Source organism: Cygnus olor, chromosome 20, assembly GCF_009769625.2.
Source record: "Cygnus olor isolate bCygOlo1 chromosome 20, bCygOlo1.pri.v2, whole genome shotgun sequence".
In the NCBI taxonomy this organism is placed as follows: domain Eukaryota; kingdom Metazoa; phylum Chordata; class Aves; order Anseriformes; family Anatidae; genus Cygnus; species Cygnus olor.
In genome coordinates this window covers 6,343,827-6,359,242 of record NC_049188.1, presented here as the reverse complement: position 1 = coordinate 6,359,242, position 15,416 = coordinate 6,343,827, and the positions used below count along the sequence as shown (strand labels likewise).

The following is a 15,416-nucleotide window of genomic DNA, read 5'->3' as shown; positions in this document are numbered from 1 at the left end:
AACATTAATATTGATTTTAATGTTTTTAATGTTTAATATTAATGTTAATATTACATTAATGTTAAAGTTGGTTTTAATGTTAATCTGAATGCTAATTTTCATGCTAACGTCAATTTTAGGGTTAATAATAATTACAACTTTAATTTTTAATGTTAGCGTCATTTTTTAATTTCTAACATTAATTTTTTAATTTTAACGTTATTTTTTAATTTTAACCTTAAGTTTTAATTTTAACCTTACTTTAATTTTTAATTCTAACCTTATTTTAATTTTATTTTTTAATTTTAATTTCATTTATTAATTTTATTTTTTAATTGTAATTTCATTTATTAATTTTATTTTTTTAATTTTAATTTTATGTATTAATTTTATTTCTTAACTTTAATTTTATTTTACTGTTTATTTTTTAACATTTAATTTTCACTTTAATTTTTGATTTTATTATTTTTTAATTTAAAATTTTCATTGTTAATTCTTTATTTAATTTTATTTTTCCCCCTTCCCTTTTCCGCAAAGCTTCGCGGGTGCCTTCGCTCTGCCCGCCCCCCCCGCCCCGTGCATGACCCCGGGGCGCTCCGTTCGTGTCGCGCTCCCCGCGCTGCGTTCACCGGGACCGGGACCGGACCGGGGGGGGGCACCGGGGACACCGTGGGGGGGACACCGGGCCCGGCACGTGCCCCGGCGGCTCGGCCATTGGTCGTGGCGGCGGCCAATGGGTGGCGGCGGCTGTTTGCTGCGGAGGGCGGATAAAAACACCGGGGGGAGCGCGGCGGCGCCGAGCGGCGGAGCGGGGCTGGGGTGAGCGGCAGCGGGCCGGGGGGGCGGGGGGTATGCTCGGGGTGGTGGTGGTGGCGGCGGCGGCGATTTTAATTTTTAAAATTTCATTTTTTAATTTTTTTTAAATTGTATATTTAATTTTTAATTTTTTTTTTTTAATTTTCATTTTCATTTTTCTATATTTTTACGCCTTCATATTTTTCTGCTTTCACATTTCCCCGTTTCCCCATTTTTCTGCTTTCGCATTTTTGCATTTTTCCCCTTCGTTTTCGGCCGGATGCAGAATGGGTTGCGTTAAGGGATTTGGGGAGAGCGGGCGTACCAAGGGGGGGGGGGGGTTGCACTGGGGGTGCTGGCTTGCATGGGGAGCAGTGAGTCGGGGGGGCGCCCAGTGGGGTGCCCCCCTCGGGGAGGTGCTGGGGGCACAGAGAGGTGCAGCCGGGGGGGGTGGCAGTGTGGGGAGAGTGGGGTGGGGTTAGCATCATTTTGGGGGTAGCGGGGTGAGAAGGGTTTTTTTTGGGGAGGTTGAGAAAAGGGGTGTATGGGGAGATTTATGCTGGGAGGGGTGCTGGAGGGAGAGGGGGCTCCTCGCTGGGGGGGAGCAGGGGGTGTGGGAGCGATCCATGGGCAGGGAGCGGGGTGAGCAGGGCACAGGGATTTTTTTGGGGGGAGTGGGATGCATGGGGGGCTTTGTAGGGGCTGAGCAGGGTGAGCGGGGGGCTTGGTGGGGGCAGAGCGGGGTTCCCCAGGGGCGTTGGGCAAGGGGGGACTGCAGCACGGAGAGGAGCGGGGCTGGGGGTGGTGGGCGCGCGGGTGCACGGGATGAGGAAGAGGAGGCGTGGAGGAAGCACGTCCGGGCTGCGCTGGGGGCAGCGGGCCTGCGCGCTGCCTGGGTGGGTGGGGGGCTGTGGGGGGGCTGCAGGCTGGCTCCAGGGGCAGGGGGCTCTCTGTCTGCGGCAGCCTGGGTGGCTGCAGGGTGGCCCTGTCCTCCTGGCACCCTTGTAGGGGGCTGGAAAGCAAGGGGGTGGTGTCACCTTGGCCCCGTGGAAAGCCCCCGAAGACTGTCTCGGGCAGCCCGCTCATTTCCATATAGTGCTTGATCATGTCATGGTTTGGGGTGGGGGGGAAAAACCCAGCTCATCTAAAATGGCCACTTGCCGTATGACCCAGGGGCATCCCCGCACCTCGGGGCTCCCCCTGCCAAACCAGGTTTGCTCCTATATTTGCTGCCGCTAGCTCTCGTTGGCCGCAGGGACCGGGACAGGTGGAGCTGGAGATGTTAATCCGGCCGCAGCATCTGCGGGGCGGCACATGCACGGCATGGGCTGTCCCCGGCCAGCCATCTGCAGGGCTAGCATGGGGCAGGATGCGTCCCGCCTTGCTCCCGGTTGGGTGTTTGGCAAAAAGGGGCTGCTTGCTGAGCTGCCTGCGGTATGAACATGTATAGGGGCATCACTCATGGCCGCTTCCCAGGGCAGATCCGTGCCTCCTGTGGGGCAGAGCAGAGCTGGTGGGTCCCTACGGCTGCTATAGGGCTGTCTCCCCGCTCCCAGCCTCTGCCCCAGCAGCAGGAGGTCAGGGTGCTGGGGCAGCTCCCGGCTCTGCACGTGCTTCCCTGCTGCCCTGCAAACGGGCTGCGATGGGGGAGCAGGCTCTGGGCAGGGGATATTTGCTGTGTTTTCATACCTGTTGCTCGGGAGGTGGAACGGAGCCCTTGAACGCTCCTCTGGCGCACGGTGCTGGCGCTGGAGGGGCTGCACCAAGGGCACCCGTGCTCCCCCTTCCCTCCGGGGAATCTGGCAAGCCGCTGCCTGCATAAATGAGCTTTACACCCGAGTGCCTTTCATTCATCGGGCAGGCTTTATTGCCTTCCTGCGGAACACCCTCTTTTTAAACTTTTTTTTTTTCACTCTCCTTGAGCAGCCTGTGCCACATCCGTGACCTCTCCTGTCATTGTTCAGATCCCTGCAGGCTGAGACTCTGGACGAGGGCACCCTTCCCACGTAGCAATGGCACCCACGCTCGCCACCGCCCACCGCCGGCGCTGGTGGATGGCGTTCACGGCCATCATCGAGAACCTGTTCTTCTCCGCCGTCTTGCTGGGCTGGGGGTCCCTGCTCATCATGCTGAAAGCAGAAGGGTTTTACTCCTACCTCTGCCAAGAGTCAGGTAAGGATGCTCTGAGGAACTGGTGTCTCCCAAGATGGGTGAAAAGGTGGCTGCTGGGGTTTGGTGGCGTGGTTCCCTGCCTCGGGGTGGTGTGGGCTGGGGTAGAGGGCTGGGATGTGCGTCCCTTTCCTAAAATGAAGGCATCCTTGTGATGGTGCGATGTGCCTGTGATTGCTGCTGCTTTGCAGGGTGAACGGAAAAGGAGCCTCAAAGATTAGGTCCAGTTTTCCTGGACAGCCTCTTCCTCTTGGCCTTGAGTCCTGCCTCTGCTCAGAGGCCTGGCTGAGCGCTGCAAGGGAAGGCTGGTGCGGCCCCGTGGGTGCTGGGGGACGGTGAATGGCTTGTGGGGAGGGCTCGTGCGTGCTGCTGGGTGGGAAGGCTGGGATGAGACTGAGAGGGGACCGGCAGAGCAAAGGGAGGCAGGAGCTGGGTGTCTGGGCTCTGGACAGAGGTGTGAGATAGCAGATGAGATGGGAAGGTTGCACCGAGGGCTGGTGGGCGTGGGTTGGAGGAAGAAGCAGTGAAGGGAAGGAGGTGGAAACAAGTGCATGGACCCAGGGCCGTGCACCAGAGCCATACCTCAGTAGGTAATGGCTGAGAATAGTGGGGGAAATCTGCGTTGTGGGCAAAAGACCTCCAAGCAGTGAATAGTTGTGATGATACTTTGGTTTTCCCCTCGCTTGTTGTGCTTCTGTTTCATCAGCCCCTCTTTGTGTGCCTGTGGGTGGCTGCCTCAGTCTCGTAGCTGCACCTGGCAGGTTTTGGTTCTTGTCAGCTGTAGCGTGGCTGCTGCTTCTCCTTCCTGCCCTCTGCTCACAGCATGTTCTTCCAAGTGTGTCCGATGTTGCTTACATCTCCAGTGGCCCTCCGGGTGACGCGAGGGAGCGTCCCCAGCAGCCGGACACTGTTTAGGAGACTTCAGGCCTGAAGAGGCTGTTGTGTTGTCACCAAGCCATGGCGACTTTGCCTCAGGCCAGTGTGAGAGGTCTCGTTAAACCCAGGTGGAGCTTTCTGCCACGGAGATAAAACACAAACACGCCAGAGTTGATAAGCAAACGCTGAGTGCGGCTGAGAGCAGCCACTTTGCTATCGGTGCACTGAGCTGTGCCCTGCTGACAGGAGCTGCACTTCACTTCAGGCCCATCCTCCTGCTTTTTGCTTTGATTGCATTCGATTCGTCTGCCTTTGCCCCAAATCGGCGAGATTTGCTGTGGCTTCTCACCCTGGTTTGCCGTGCTGTGGTCTGGCTGCATCTGGGAGTGCCGGAGCCGCAGACCGCGGGGAGGAGGCCATGGAATCGCAGCCCCGGGGGCGATGCCTTTGTCCCAGCCTGTGCCCCCAGGCAGAGCGATTTAAACCCTGAAAAGACGCTTAAGGAGTCAAACGTTCTCATTGTCCTCAAATACTGGCTCAAAAAATGGCTTGCGATGAGCCTTGAGGAGCAGTTCTGCCAGTTTCCATCCTTGCTTACTCATTTTCCTTTCTCTGTTGTTGTCCTCACTGTAATAACCTCGGGGACGAGGTAGGGAAAAGCCATAGCTTCAGGCCTGGGGACAGCAGATGCCCTTGTTGCAGCAGGAGCCCTGACCGACCCCATAGGGCTTGGCACCGAGCTGCCTTTGACCCTTGCTGGGGTTAGGGTGGCCCAGCGGTTGCCTTTCTCAGCACAACCCATTGAATCATGCTGCTCTTGGCTGGAAGATGGGTGGAAACAAAGAAATTGTAACTAGTAGCCTTTGGGCACTTGTTGTTCCTAATGCCGCTGTGTGCATGTAAGTATTGCAAAAAAAAAAAAAAAAAAAAAGGACTTTTCCTAATGAGCCAAAGGTTCTTGGCAGGGCTTTTCATTTGTCAGCAAAAGCTCTGCACTTCGTGATGCCTTCCAACAAAAGAGAAAACTAGACCTTGTCCCTTCCACAGGCTCTTCTCTGAAGGTAGCAGCAGCTGCCCAGAAAGCGGCTGCAATTCACGACGGGCTCGTGGTCTTCCTCGAGTCCCCCCCTTTTTTCTCCTTCTGCCCTTGGCTTCTGGCGCTGGGTTTTGCCCGTCTGCCCTACAACCGTGTAGGGTCCTCTTCGTTGCACAAGAGCGGAGGTAGACACCTGGAAAAATCCCCATCAAAGCAGCAAATATTTTTAAAGCAGTTGTGCAAGAGGGTTTGAGTGGAGGGCTATGCTTGTTCCGGGTGGCAGACTTGACCACAGCGAGAGGTATGCTTGAAATTTGCTGACAAGGAATCTGGTGGTGGCACTTTGTTCCCATTTGAATTTTACTACACTACCACTTGGCCTTTAACCAACTGAAGCAGCATCTTTCATTTGGCTCGAATGCTGATTCTGCGGTCTTTATCAGGATTCAGGCCTTATCAGCTGCTGGGGAACTTGATCTGGTCAGGGTCTTGTGCTGCTGCGATGATACTTGGATTGGGAAGCTCAAGGCTTAGGCATTTCTGAAGCACGTTTAAAGAGGGGAAAAAAAAAAAAGTACTGAACTTGGTAATCTGCTCACAAAGAGCAAAGATAAGGAGCCAGAGGGACAGAGGACCTTCCTGTAAGACGGGGCTGTGGAAAACCGAGGAGGTGATAAGCTAATTCACCCACCTCAGCGTAACACACCTGGATGGGGGCGAGGGAAGGTGCAGCCTTGCGGCCCTGTAGTACTTGAGCTAAACCCTGGGGCTGTGGTGGGGCCTCGTAGCCTGAAGGGCCCCTCGGGACTGGCGAGACGTGAGGAGGGCTCGTGGCGAGGCTGCGCACGCGACCCTGTAAACAGGAAAAAGCGTGAGTGTGGTAAAAGCTCAAGTTCAGCAGGAAGCTCGCTGCGCTGGCGTGCAGCTGTCGGCGGCGCTAGCTGGGGTGAGAACCGCTGCGGACCGAAACCACAGCTGGGGAGCGACTGGGGGTTTAAATAACGTGGGGCTGGGGCTTCTCTGGGGCTCAGCGAGGTCAGGGAGGTGCGAGCAGAGGGAAGCCTGAACCCGTTGTGTTTGCGGCAGTGTAAAGCAAGAACATCTCCTCCCAGTTCCCAGAAGTATGACACCATCCTAAAAAGAGAAAACATGTTCTTATGTGGGCAGGCTGCGGATCAGTTGTTTGCACATGCGTTTTGCTGTGATTTCTTAATTTTGTTTTCATTTTTTTGCCAGCGCTCCCAGACTTTGTCCCTGCTTTTTTTTTTCTTTTTGAAAATAAAAAAATATAAGAGGTAGGTGAAGCCACTCAGGCTGTGTCCTAGAGTTATTGCCGGGGCTGTCTCTCCTGCTCAGCTCAGGCTGATCCAACGAACAAGATGAAAGGAAACCTGTGCCGGTGCGAGATGGCAGCTGCTCCTGAAAAAGCCAGGCTCATTCCTCAGGTGACCTGCTGTGCGCCTGGGATTTGGAGGGGTCAGCAAAGAGTAGTTAATGATTGACCCTCTCCTGAAACCTACAGCACTTCATGTGGGAGAAAGGATGGCTTTAAACGTTCCCGGAACAGCCTGAACAAATCCCAGCGATGAGCTTGACATAAATGATTACCAAGGCAGCCTTCCTCTCACCTAAGCTCTGCCATTCTTTAAATAGTAACTCAAAACTACTAATTGGGCAGCAGAAATCCTGCTGCTGGCGGGGGGAGAGCTGTAAAAACAAGCAGCGTGCTCTTGTAATTGCTGATAAAGACTCGCAGCTCCTTCTGGCTGGTCGGTGAGACAGCGGGGAGCGTGCACGGACCCAGCCTGGGCTGCTCGTGTGCTCCGGTGGCACTCGTGCACAACGTCCAAGGTGGACTTGGCAGGAGGATTTGGGGAGGGCACAGCCCTCGGCACAGGGACAGCCTTTCCCCAAAGCGCTGCTGTGGACGGAGCCGGGCATGTAGGAGCTTTTCCCCGGCGGTGTGGCGTGCACTGATCTGGAACAGGATCTGAGCAGTGATTGAAGGAAACGGCTGTTTGCCGTAGCCAGGCGTGTTGGGTAGGTGAGCAGCGAGGCAGGTTCTCTGCCCATTAATCTCCTCCTGTCCATGTCACGCGCTGCCACTCGCTCCCCTTGCAGGTGACCCGCCGGCTCCCCGGCCAGGCACCTGCAGCCCCTCCAAAATCTTCTATTTGCGGCACCTCCCAGAGATTCCCCGGCCGAGGAGGTGCCAAGGGCCGCTCGAATCCTTTCCATTACGCCTCGCTGGATCTTCCCTTGTTGCTCAGGGGCTGCTGCTATTTTCACAAACAATTTGTATTTCCACATAGCACTGCTGCCTGGCCCCTCCTCGGAGCTGGCGGCGAGCAGCTGTAAACAAGGCGGTTGGTACAGGCACAGCTTGCATTCGCTGCCCTGGTCCCAGCCCTCCTGGCTGAAGCAAGGCTGCAGAGGTGGCCAAGCACCCTTCGCTGGTCCTCCCGGTGCTGCTGGAGGGCCCGTAGTCAGCGGGAGCACCTTGGGGTCACGTTGCGACCATACACATCCATATATTAATGTCAATTAATCTGGTCTAGCTCCCAGTGCTGAATATTTCTGGTTTGAGATCCTCTTGCTGGCGATGTGTGTGGCTGTAAGGTCACTGCTCTGCCCACGTCCCTTCGTCCACGCCACAGCTGAGCTGTGTCCGCACAGTGCTGACACAGGGAAATCACTGCTGTTTTGTCACTCTTTCCCCCCCCAGCACACCACCCCTCTTGTTTTTCCGATTTCAGCCTCGCACCACATCTGTTTCCTGTGAGCTTATCTCGGTGGAGAGCCCCAAAGCCTTGGTGCTGGGGGCGAAGCCCTGCACCTCTGCCTGCCGCGTGGAGATGCTGTGGGCCGTCGGTGTTTGGGGTCCTGAGCCACAGCACGAGGAGATGGTGAAGGAAAGATCAGTGAAGAGATTTAGAGGTGTTGTGAAGCCACAGAGGCTCCCAGATCTGTCCAGGACTGATTTCTAAGGACGTGACTCAAGTGCATCATCCTCCCTGCAGAAGGAATGCTTCTGCACGGGGCCTTTTGGGGACGTGTCTGTCACTTTGGCTATCCGTGGCTAGCAGGACAAGGGAAGGGATGGATTAATTATCCACCAGGAGCAAATAGCAAAGGGAATGAGCAAACAGTGATTGCTTGCCACAGGCTGTTTGAGACCATCCTAGAGCTGTTTTTGGGGGCAGTGTGAATGGAAACGCCTCGCATCCTCCCCAGAGGGCTGGGAGGGGGCAGAGGAAGGATTGCAGGAGCTCGTAAGCCTCTGATATCAGCGTCTGAATTCCTGCTAATACCTGGCGTCTGGAAGGTCTGGAAGGTGGCCCGTGGTTTGTTTGCGATTGACACAGAGCCGGGAGGGTTGTTTTGGCAAGCAGGAGAGAAAAATGCCAGCTGGGAGAAGCAGGGTGAAACCAGTCGCTGCCAGGGCTTGGGGGGAATGGGGTGGAAGGGAAGGAGACATGGGACGGGGACACGGGGTGGCACGGGCAGCCGAGGGGAGCCTGACCACGAGCCACACCAAGCAGCAAGCGTCCTTGCTCAAATATTAGGAATATTAGGGATTCCTGCTAATTAACCCCAGCACTGAGGTTCTCTGGTCTCGCTTCACACAGATGGTTACATGGGTGACTCCTCTCTCTAATCTTCCTTTAATATTGAATTTTGTCAGATCAATTATTAAATATGGAGGAGAGTGCTTTATGTCACTGGCTCGCTGCAGCAGTTTAAAAAAAAAAGGCAAGTGCTTTGTCATACCAGCAAAGGTTACCGAAACGTCAGATAAGCGCCGGGCAAAGGAGGGGTGGAGCGCACCAAAGCTCTGGGTTAACGAAAGTCTAAAGGCACCCACGTTGTTGGAGGACACTTAAACCTTCTTGGGATGGGCTTGTGACAGGAGGGGAGGTAGCAAGAGCCAGTGAAATTGCTGCTGCAGAGAAAAGGGAACTTCTTTCTTTTTCCTTTTCTTTCTTTTTTTTTTTTTCCCCCGTCCTGTTTCTGTGTCTGTTACACAACACGAGCTCTGTTCGGCGTGGGAGTCTGCCTGCGCAGTTCCTCAAGTCAAATCAAGAGCAGAAAGTCAGAGGTGTAACTGATTCGTGTGGCCTAAACCCACTTGGAAAAAAAAAACAGAAAAAAAACTAATTACGGGGTCGAAGCTAAAGATGCATCAACCCATTAATAACTGGCGAGGGCAGGTGAGCTGCCTGCCCTCCTGGGAGCAGGGCAGCCAGGCTGGGGCAGCGCGGTGGCCGCTGCCTCCCCATCCCTCGCACGGCGAGGGCAGGAGGCTCGTCCTCCGAGCTCCGTGCCAGGCCTCGTCAGCCCGGCATCTGGACCCAAAATAGCCGCTTTGGCTGTAGTTACCACTTCCAGTTTAGTTCGGAAAAAATCCTTGATGACACGCCAGTCCCGGATTAGGAGTACTTTAGTTTTTATCTCGGTCCCTTCCAGTCCTGCTGGGGCAGTGCCCTGTAACTAGGGTAGTTCTATAAATTAATGGGGCTCTGTCCTCAGGTTGCTCTGCTCTGTCCTGAGGTTGTTGCCCTCCTGCTCCTTCTTCATGGGAGACTTGTTCCCGGGTGCCTGCGCACCCTTTGCTCCGAGCTGACCTCGTCAGCTGTCCCCTGTACTTCTGCTCTTTTTCTCTCCCTTCTTCATTTCTTACTGATTGCAATCAAAATAATCAAGATTATTTTGGAGGCTCCTCTCTTCCCTGCCTGGCTCCAAGCCCCATCCCAACACGCTGCAATGATGCTCCTCTGTTGTCCCATGCAGGAAACTCCACAGGCAGCCCTGAGCACGAGAACAGCACGGCGGCAGAGCACAAGTGGCCAACGTGCAACGCCCAGGACGAGATGCTGAACCTGGCCTTCACCATCGGCTCCTTCCTGCTCAGCGCCATCACGCTGCCCCTGGGCATCGTCATGGACAAGTACGGCCCTCGCAAGCTGCGGCTGCTGGGCAGGTCGGTGTCCTGGGCACCAGGGTGGGCTGAGGGGCAAATTCACACTTTATGAGAAGCTGACGGGTGCTGTGCCTGTTGGTGTGTGCCTGAAACCTCAGGAACCTTATGGGGGATTGGTCTGGGAGCTGCTGGCTGTGTATGGGGTGCCAGAGCAGCTCTGGGATGGTTTTGGCCAGCGCTGGGCTGCGCGGCGAGTTGCTCCACAAGGGAAGGGCTTGGGACTCCGTGTCCAAGCTTCAGCTCTCCAGCGTTGCTCCCTGCTTCCCGGCCAGATGGAGCCTGGAGGAAGAGCAGAGTCACTTGTGAGTCACAGCAGCTAGCTTTTTCCCTTCAGCTATGTCCTGAGAGGCACAAAACCAAGATGTTACATCAGAGCTTGCAAGCTGGGGAGTTAACTCTGAGATAAACCCATCCTGCCTGCCTTTTCTGGGTCCCCTCTGTGCCATGTGGTGTCTGCGTCGTTTTCTGTCCCTGATAACAAAGTCATTCGCAGTTTCTGCCGTGGCACGGGAGAATGTGGCTTGCTGGGCACAGTGGGCCCCAGCGCCACTCAGTTTTATAGCACTGAACTGTACCAAAACCAAACTGGCTTGTAGGCAGGGTGGGACAAAGAGGGCAAGCCTGACTCAGACCCTACCTGAGAGGAGCTGTGACCGCAGCTGGGTCACAGAACCGAGGCTGCTGCTGTCCTTGGTCACCTCGAGGGGATGACTGGCCAAGCTCCGTGCTGGAAAAGCAGCGGGGCATCTGGGTTCGGCAAGAGCTGTGCCAGAGCAGTGGGAGGGAATGTTGCTGCTTCAGCCCTTGTGCAAGGCTTCTCTGTAATCTTCGGGTATTTCCCTGGATTTTTTGTTTCCAAATCACCAGCTCCCTTACATAAATTACACAGCGCTGGCTTAATGAGGTGCTGAGGAGGGAGAGGGATGTGTAATTTATTGCATGTAAGGCTGGCTGGACTCATGGTTTTGGTTCCCTTTCAGCGCCTGCTTCGCTGTGTCCTGCGTGCTGATCGCATATGGTGCCAGTAACCCAGACTGTAAGTAGGCATTTGGTGCCGAGCTGGGAGGGCTTTGGGGCTGTGGCCCTATTTTTGGGGTGCAGATGAACGTGCACGGAGCTGCGTGCTCCACGTGCAGCCCCGGGGTCTCGCTGGGGACACAAACCAAGGGTCTGCTGGCCTGGGGGGGCTCTGTGGCTCGGGGAGGGCTGGTGTTTTACAGCCATAAGGGCATGGCAAGGGCCAGACGCCTGAGATAGCCAGGTCTCCCCCAGCTTTGCACTTGGCCAAGTGCTGTAAGGAGCAATTTCAAGCAAGTTCCTGGCTTTTCCAGAGTTGGGAAATAGGTAATAGCACATGATGTGTAATCTGCTTTCTCACTGGGGATGGTTGGAGCGTGCTCCTCAAGACCAGATAGTGCGATTACACTTTGGATCCAATTCCTTCAAGTAAATCTCCCTTCTGGTACCCATTCAGACAAGCTACATCAGCAAGCCTGTTCCCTAGAGAAAAGCCCCTTGCTCGCTCTGTGGCTGGAGGGATGGGTGCTGGTGGGATGAGCTGGGTTGGGAGGAATGTGGCACGTCCCAGGGCTGCTCCTCTGAGGTTTGCATGTTGGGACCAAAACCCTGATGGCCTGTTGGTCTCCTTTCCCTCCCCACCCCAGTAAAGGCTCTTGAGCTTTTTTTATTCTGTTGCAGCTCTGTCCGTGCTGATATTCATTGCGCTGGCTCTGAACGGCTTTGGTGGGATGTGTATGACCTTCACATCACTCACGGTAAGCAAAGAGTTACCATCTGATTCTTATTTTATTCCTTAGTGTGGCTGTGAGCTGGGCTAGCAGGAAGGAACAAAGTGGATCTCTTGCCTGCAGCTCGAGTAGCACATGGCTTTGTTTGGAACAAAGGGTCGGTCACACTTTTACCTGAAAGGCTGGCTGTTAGCTGGTTAGTCTAAGGCTTTTTTTCTCCATTCCTTTATTACCTGCCTCTTGCATCTCAGATGGAGGTGAAAAAAAGAAGTTTTTTTTGGCTCGGGCTCAGATTGCCGTGTGCCTGTACATGCAGTGCCCAGTTTAGCTTCGACAAACTGAGGGAAGCATCAGAAGGGTGCAGAACCCTTGCAGCAGGATAGGACCAGCTTCTTGCGAGTGCTTTTTTGCATCTCTTCCCCCCTGTTTTCCAGCACAAAAGTGTTTGCTCTCGGAAGGGCGAGAGTCCCTTCCAGGTTTCCTTAGAAAAGCTGAGCTGTTGAATGCCCCTGGCTCTGTCTGCGCAGCTGCATGGGTCGGTTCAGTCCGTGGGTTGTGTTACAAGCACTGGTCAACAACCGTCAGCTGGGTCCCTGCGTTTTGGGGTTCGTGTTGCCTGGAGAGAGAAGCGGTATCACTCTCCAAGTAGCTGCTTGATTTTCCACCTCATTACACTTGTCAGTGTGGCTGAAGCAGGGCCGGGTGGAAAAGCTCCTAGAAAAGAGCCTGGGAAGCACTGATTGAAAACTTTCTGATTTGGACCGTGTTACCTTGGGCTCGCTGTTAAAAGTTAAACTCGTAGTTAAGGTTACCTCTAATTTAACGTGGATTAGGTACTGGCTGAACTCCTGAGACCTACGTTTGGCAGAGACTGGGTTTAGAGATCACCGCGTGCGCTGCGATGTTGTTGCTGCTGTTGCTTTCGTATTCAAAGCTTTCAAAAGTGTGTGCAGATGTCGGTCTCACGGCTGTATGTAATGTTCTTCACTGGAAACCTTGGCCATGCTCCCAAAGAACTGTGGGGCAAATGTCATCCTGCCACGCTTCAAAAACAAGCAAGGAAGAGAGGAGCACATTGGTACCGTGGGGGGAGAGGAAAGGATTCCCATCCTGCAGCTGCCAGCTTTGGTTATTGTCTCTCTGGGTGGTTATTAAGGGGTCACAGATTATTTTTGAGCCACTGGTGATGATAGGAGGAAGGGCAAGGGTAGGGCTGAGACTGAATGTGCTGTACCATGGCTTTTAGCAGCAGAAGAAATAAGCAAAGCCACTTATTAGTGCCCTCGTTAGCGAGCCAGTTTCACAGCACAGAGGAAGTACAGCTGCAGGAAAAAGGTCAAATCTTCCAAGAAGTGATCCAAGTGATCCAAGCCGCAGGGAGGGCTGGAGCAAGCAGCAGAGCTGTGAGTTCACACAGGGAGACCGCAGGTAGAGCCGGCTCCTCCAGGCAGCGGTGTGCGTTGCGGGGAGCTGGGATGGCCTCAGGTCCGACTCCCCAAATCCAGGCACAGATAGAGCTGCACATGCCTCCAAGCAGAGGCATTTCGGCACCTGAGGCGTGTAAAAGTGATTAAAAACAGTCCAAACTGTGAGGGGAGCACCTCTCCTGCACCACAGCATTGCTGCAGCCGACGACTTACAAGCGTGTGTTTTGCTCGCCAGCAGCTCGCTGCCGTGTCCTTGCATGGCTCTGCTTGCGAGCCACGGTTCTTGACTCGAGTCACCTTCCTTGGCGACACGAGGATCTCTCGCGGGTCCTTTCCAGCCATGGCCCCTGGGGATAGCGAGGGAGGGACGTGGGGACGGCAGGTCGTTGCACGGAGGCAGCGAGCAGGAATCAGCACCCGGTGCCAAGTGGGCTCGTTCTGGCTGACGCTGGCGCCGGCTGCTGAGCACGCACGAGTCGAAGCGAAGTGACTTCCTCATCCAGCCAGCAACCTGGAACGCCCTAGGAAATGGGTCAAACCCACTGGTGCATGAGCTGGTCCCGTGCCACCCCAGGGTGGCTGCTCGGTGGCAGGGTGGCCACAGTCGGGCACTTTTTGGGTGATGGGGCCACCCGCATGCATGGACGCAGCGGGGTCTGATGGTCTTCTGCAAGGGTTTAGGGAAGGGGACAAACGGGACTGCAGCCCAGGCAGTGCCCCACGAAGCGTGCCTCTTGGATTTGAAGGGTTTTTCAGCAACAAGTCCCCGGGGTTTGCCGGCAGCGTGTGGCACCCTGCAGGGCCAGGCTGCCTGCGCCGGGCACTGCGGCTCGGGGAGGAGGGGGAGCAAGCAAGAGAGCGGCGGTGTTCCTGCTTCTGGGAACAAGGTCAGGCTGTGCCTGCTGTTACAATGCAGAGGGGAGATTTCTGCCTCGTGACTCGGTCTTAGCCAATATAAGGGGAGATTGGAAATGGAAACAGATCCGTATTGGTGGCTCTGACAGCAACACAGGAATCTGGCACTGGTTCTGCTCCGGAGCTATTTCATGCAAAGAAATAAACATGTGTGATAAATTACCACAAAGAGCCTTTTATAGATTGTTTTCTGTCCTGTTTTCCTTTCAAAGAATTACAGCTGCTTTGCTCTTATTTTCTGCTGCAAACAGCACCCTTTGGTTGGGGCGGGGGGGGTCTCTGCATAGGGAACCTTCTCTGCTCGGAAATATTAGCAGTATTTAGGGCTCTGGGGTCTTTTGTTGGAGAACAGGAACAGGAATTTCCATATGCCTCGGACAAAGCAGGCAGATTGAGGCTTTCCTGGAGAACAGATTTTTATTGTCTGTAATATTTCCAAATATACCTCCTGATAGGCAAAACAAAGTTTTCCAGTTCTCAGTCCCTTGACTTTTTTCCACTGTTCTTTCAAGAAGGAGGGACACTGGGTTTGGTAATGCCACTGTGGTGGGTTTTGTGGTATCCTTTGCATAGGGACTGTCTCCAGGGAAAAGCTGAAAAATTGTAAAACTAATTGAAGGTTTTAAACTTGCTATAGGGTAGATGAGGAGAAAATCATCTGCAAGAGGAAACAAGGAAGTGATTTTATCAGTTTAGGATTGCAAACCTGTAATAAAGGACTCCAGGAAAAAATAGCTATGGTATGGCAAAATTCAGTTAGTATCTTTCAGACAGGGCATAAAGTTAATTATACATTGAGCATTATTGACCTTTAAACAGAAGACATAAGAGTTTCTTCATGGTAGATCTTCCGGAGTTGAGACGCTCTTACCAGAATAGGCAGAAATTAATGGAGGAGTCTGTTTGGGCCTGTAGGAGTAAGGTCAGACTGAGGATCAGATCTTTTTGGTGGCAGGAAAGTAAAGAGCCTACTTGCTGTGTGGTTTTGTTTTGTTTTGTGTTTTGATTTTTATAATTATTATTTTCTTGTCCCTAGGGTTCATATTTTTCCAGTGCTCACTGCTGTAAAGACAGCTGGAAAAAAGGCTTAGTAAATATTGTATGTTATTTTGGTAGCTGGTCTTCAGAGGAGACCTGCACAGGCATTGCCAGTGCTGGCACTGGCGGTCTGAGGGTTTTTGTCTGGATCTGGGCTATTTTCTCTTTGCCTCCCCTCCGTCCCCTCAGGTAGTCTCGGATTTCCTTTCCCCCCCAGTGCTCAGTGTTAGCAGTTGCAGTTGATAAGATCTTATCCAACCCAATGAATCTCCTCTATCCAATTTTCTTTAAGCCAGCCACTTGCTTGGTGCCAAATAGGATTTTAGGAAGTCTCAAGCCTTTCTAGGACTTGTGTCCCCATCGAGGCAAAGCAGACTCGGGTTTCCCAGACGTGGCTGCTTGCTTTTGGGCTTGCTCTAGGTCTCCAGTAGCCCCCAGAGCAGGAGGATCCA

General features: G+C 53.5%; 1 protein-coding gene across 1 annotated transcript in view; it reads left to right on the top strand.

Moving 5' to 3' along the window:
- Positions 1-732: 732 nt before the first annotated feature.
- The window catches only part of SLC43A2 (solute carrier family 43 member 2), a 28,855-nt gene continuing 14,171 nt past the window's right edge, over positions 733-15,416 (top strand). The window contains exons 1-5 of the mRNA XM_040532212.1: positions 733-798; positions 2,739-2,946; positions 9,647-9,836; positions 10,817-10,872; positions 11,535-11,611. Of these exons, the coding sequence (XP_040388146.1) occupies positions 2,787-2,946; positions 9,647-9,836; positions 10,817-10,872; positions 11,535-11,611 (483 nt within the window). The 5' untranslated portion in view covers positions 733-798; positions 2,739-2,786. The remainder of the gene's footprint in view (positions 799-2,738; positions 2,947-9,646; positions 9,837-10,816; positions 10,873-11,534; positions 11,612-15,416) is intronic.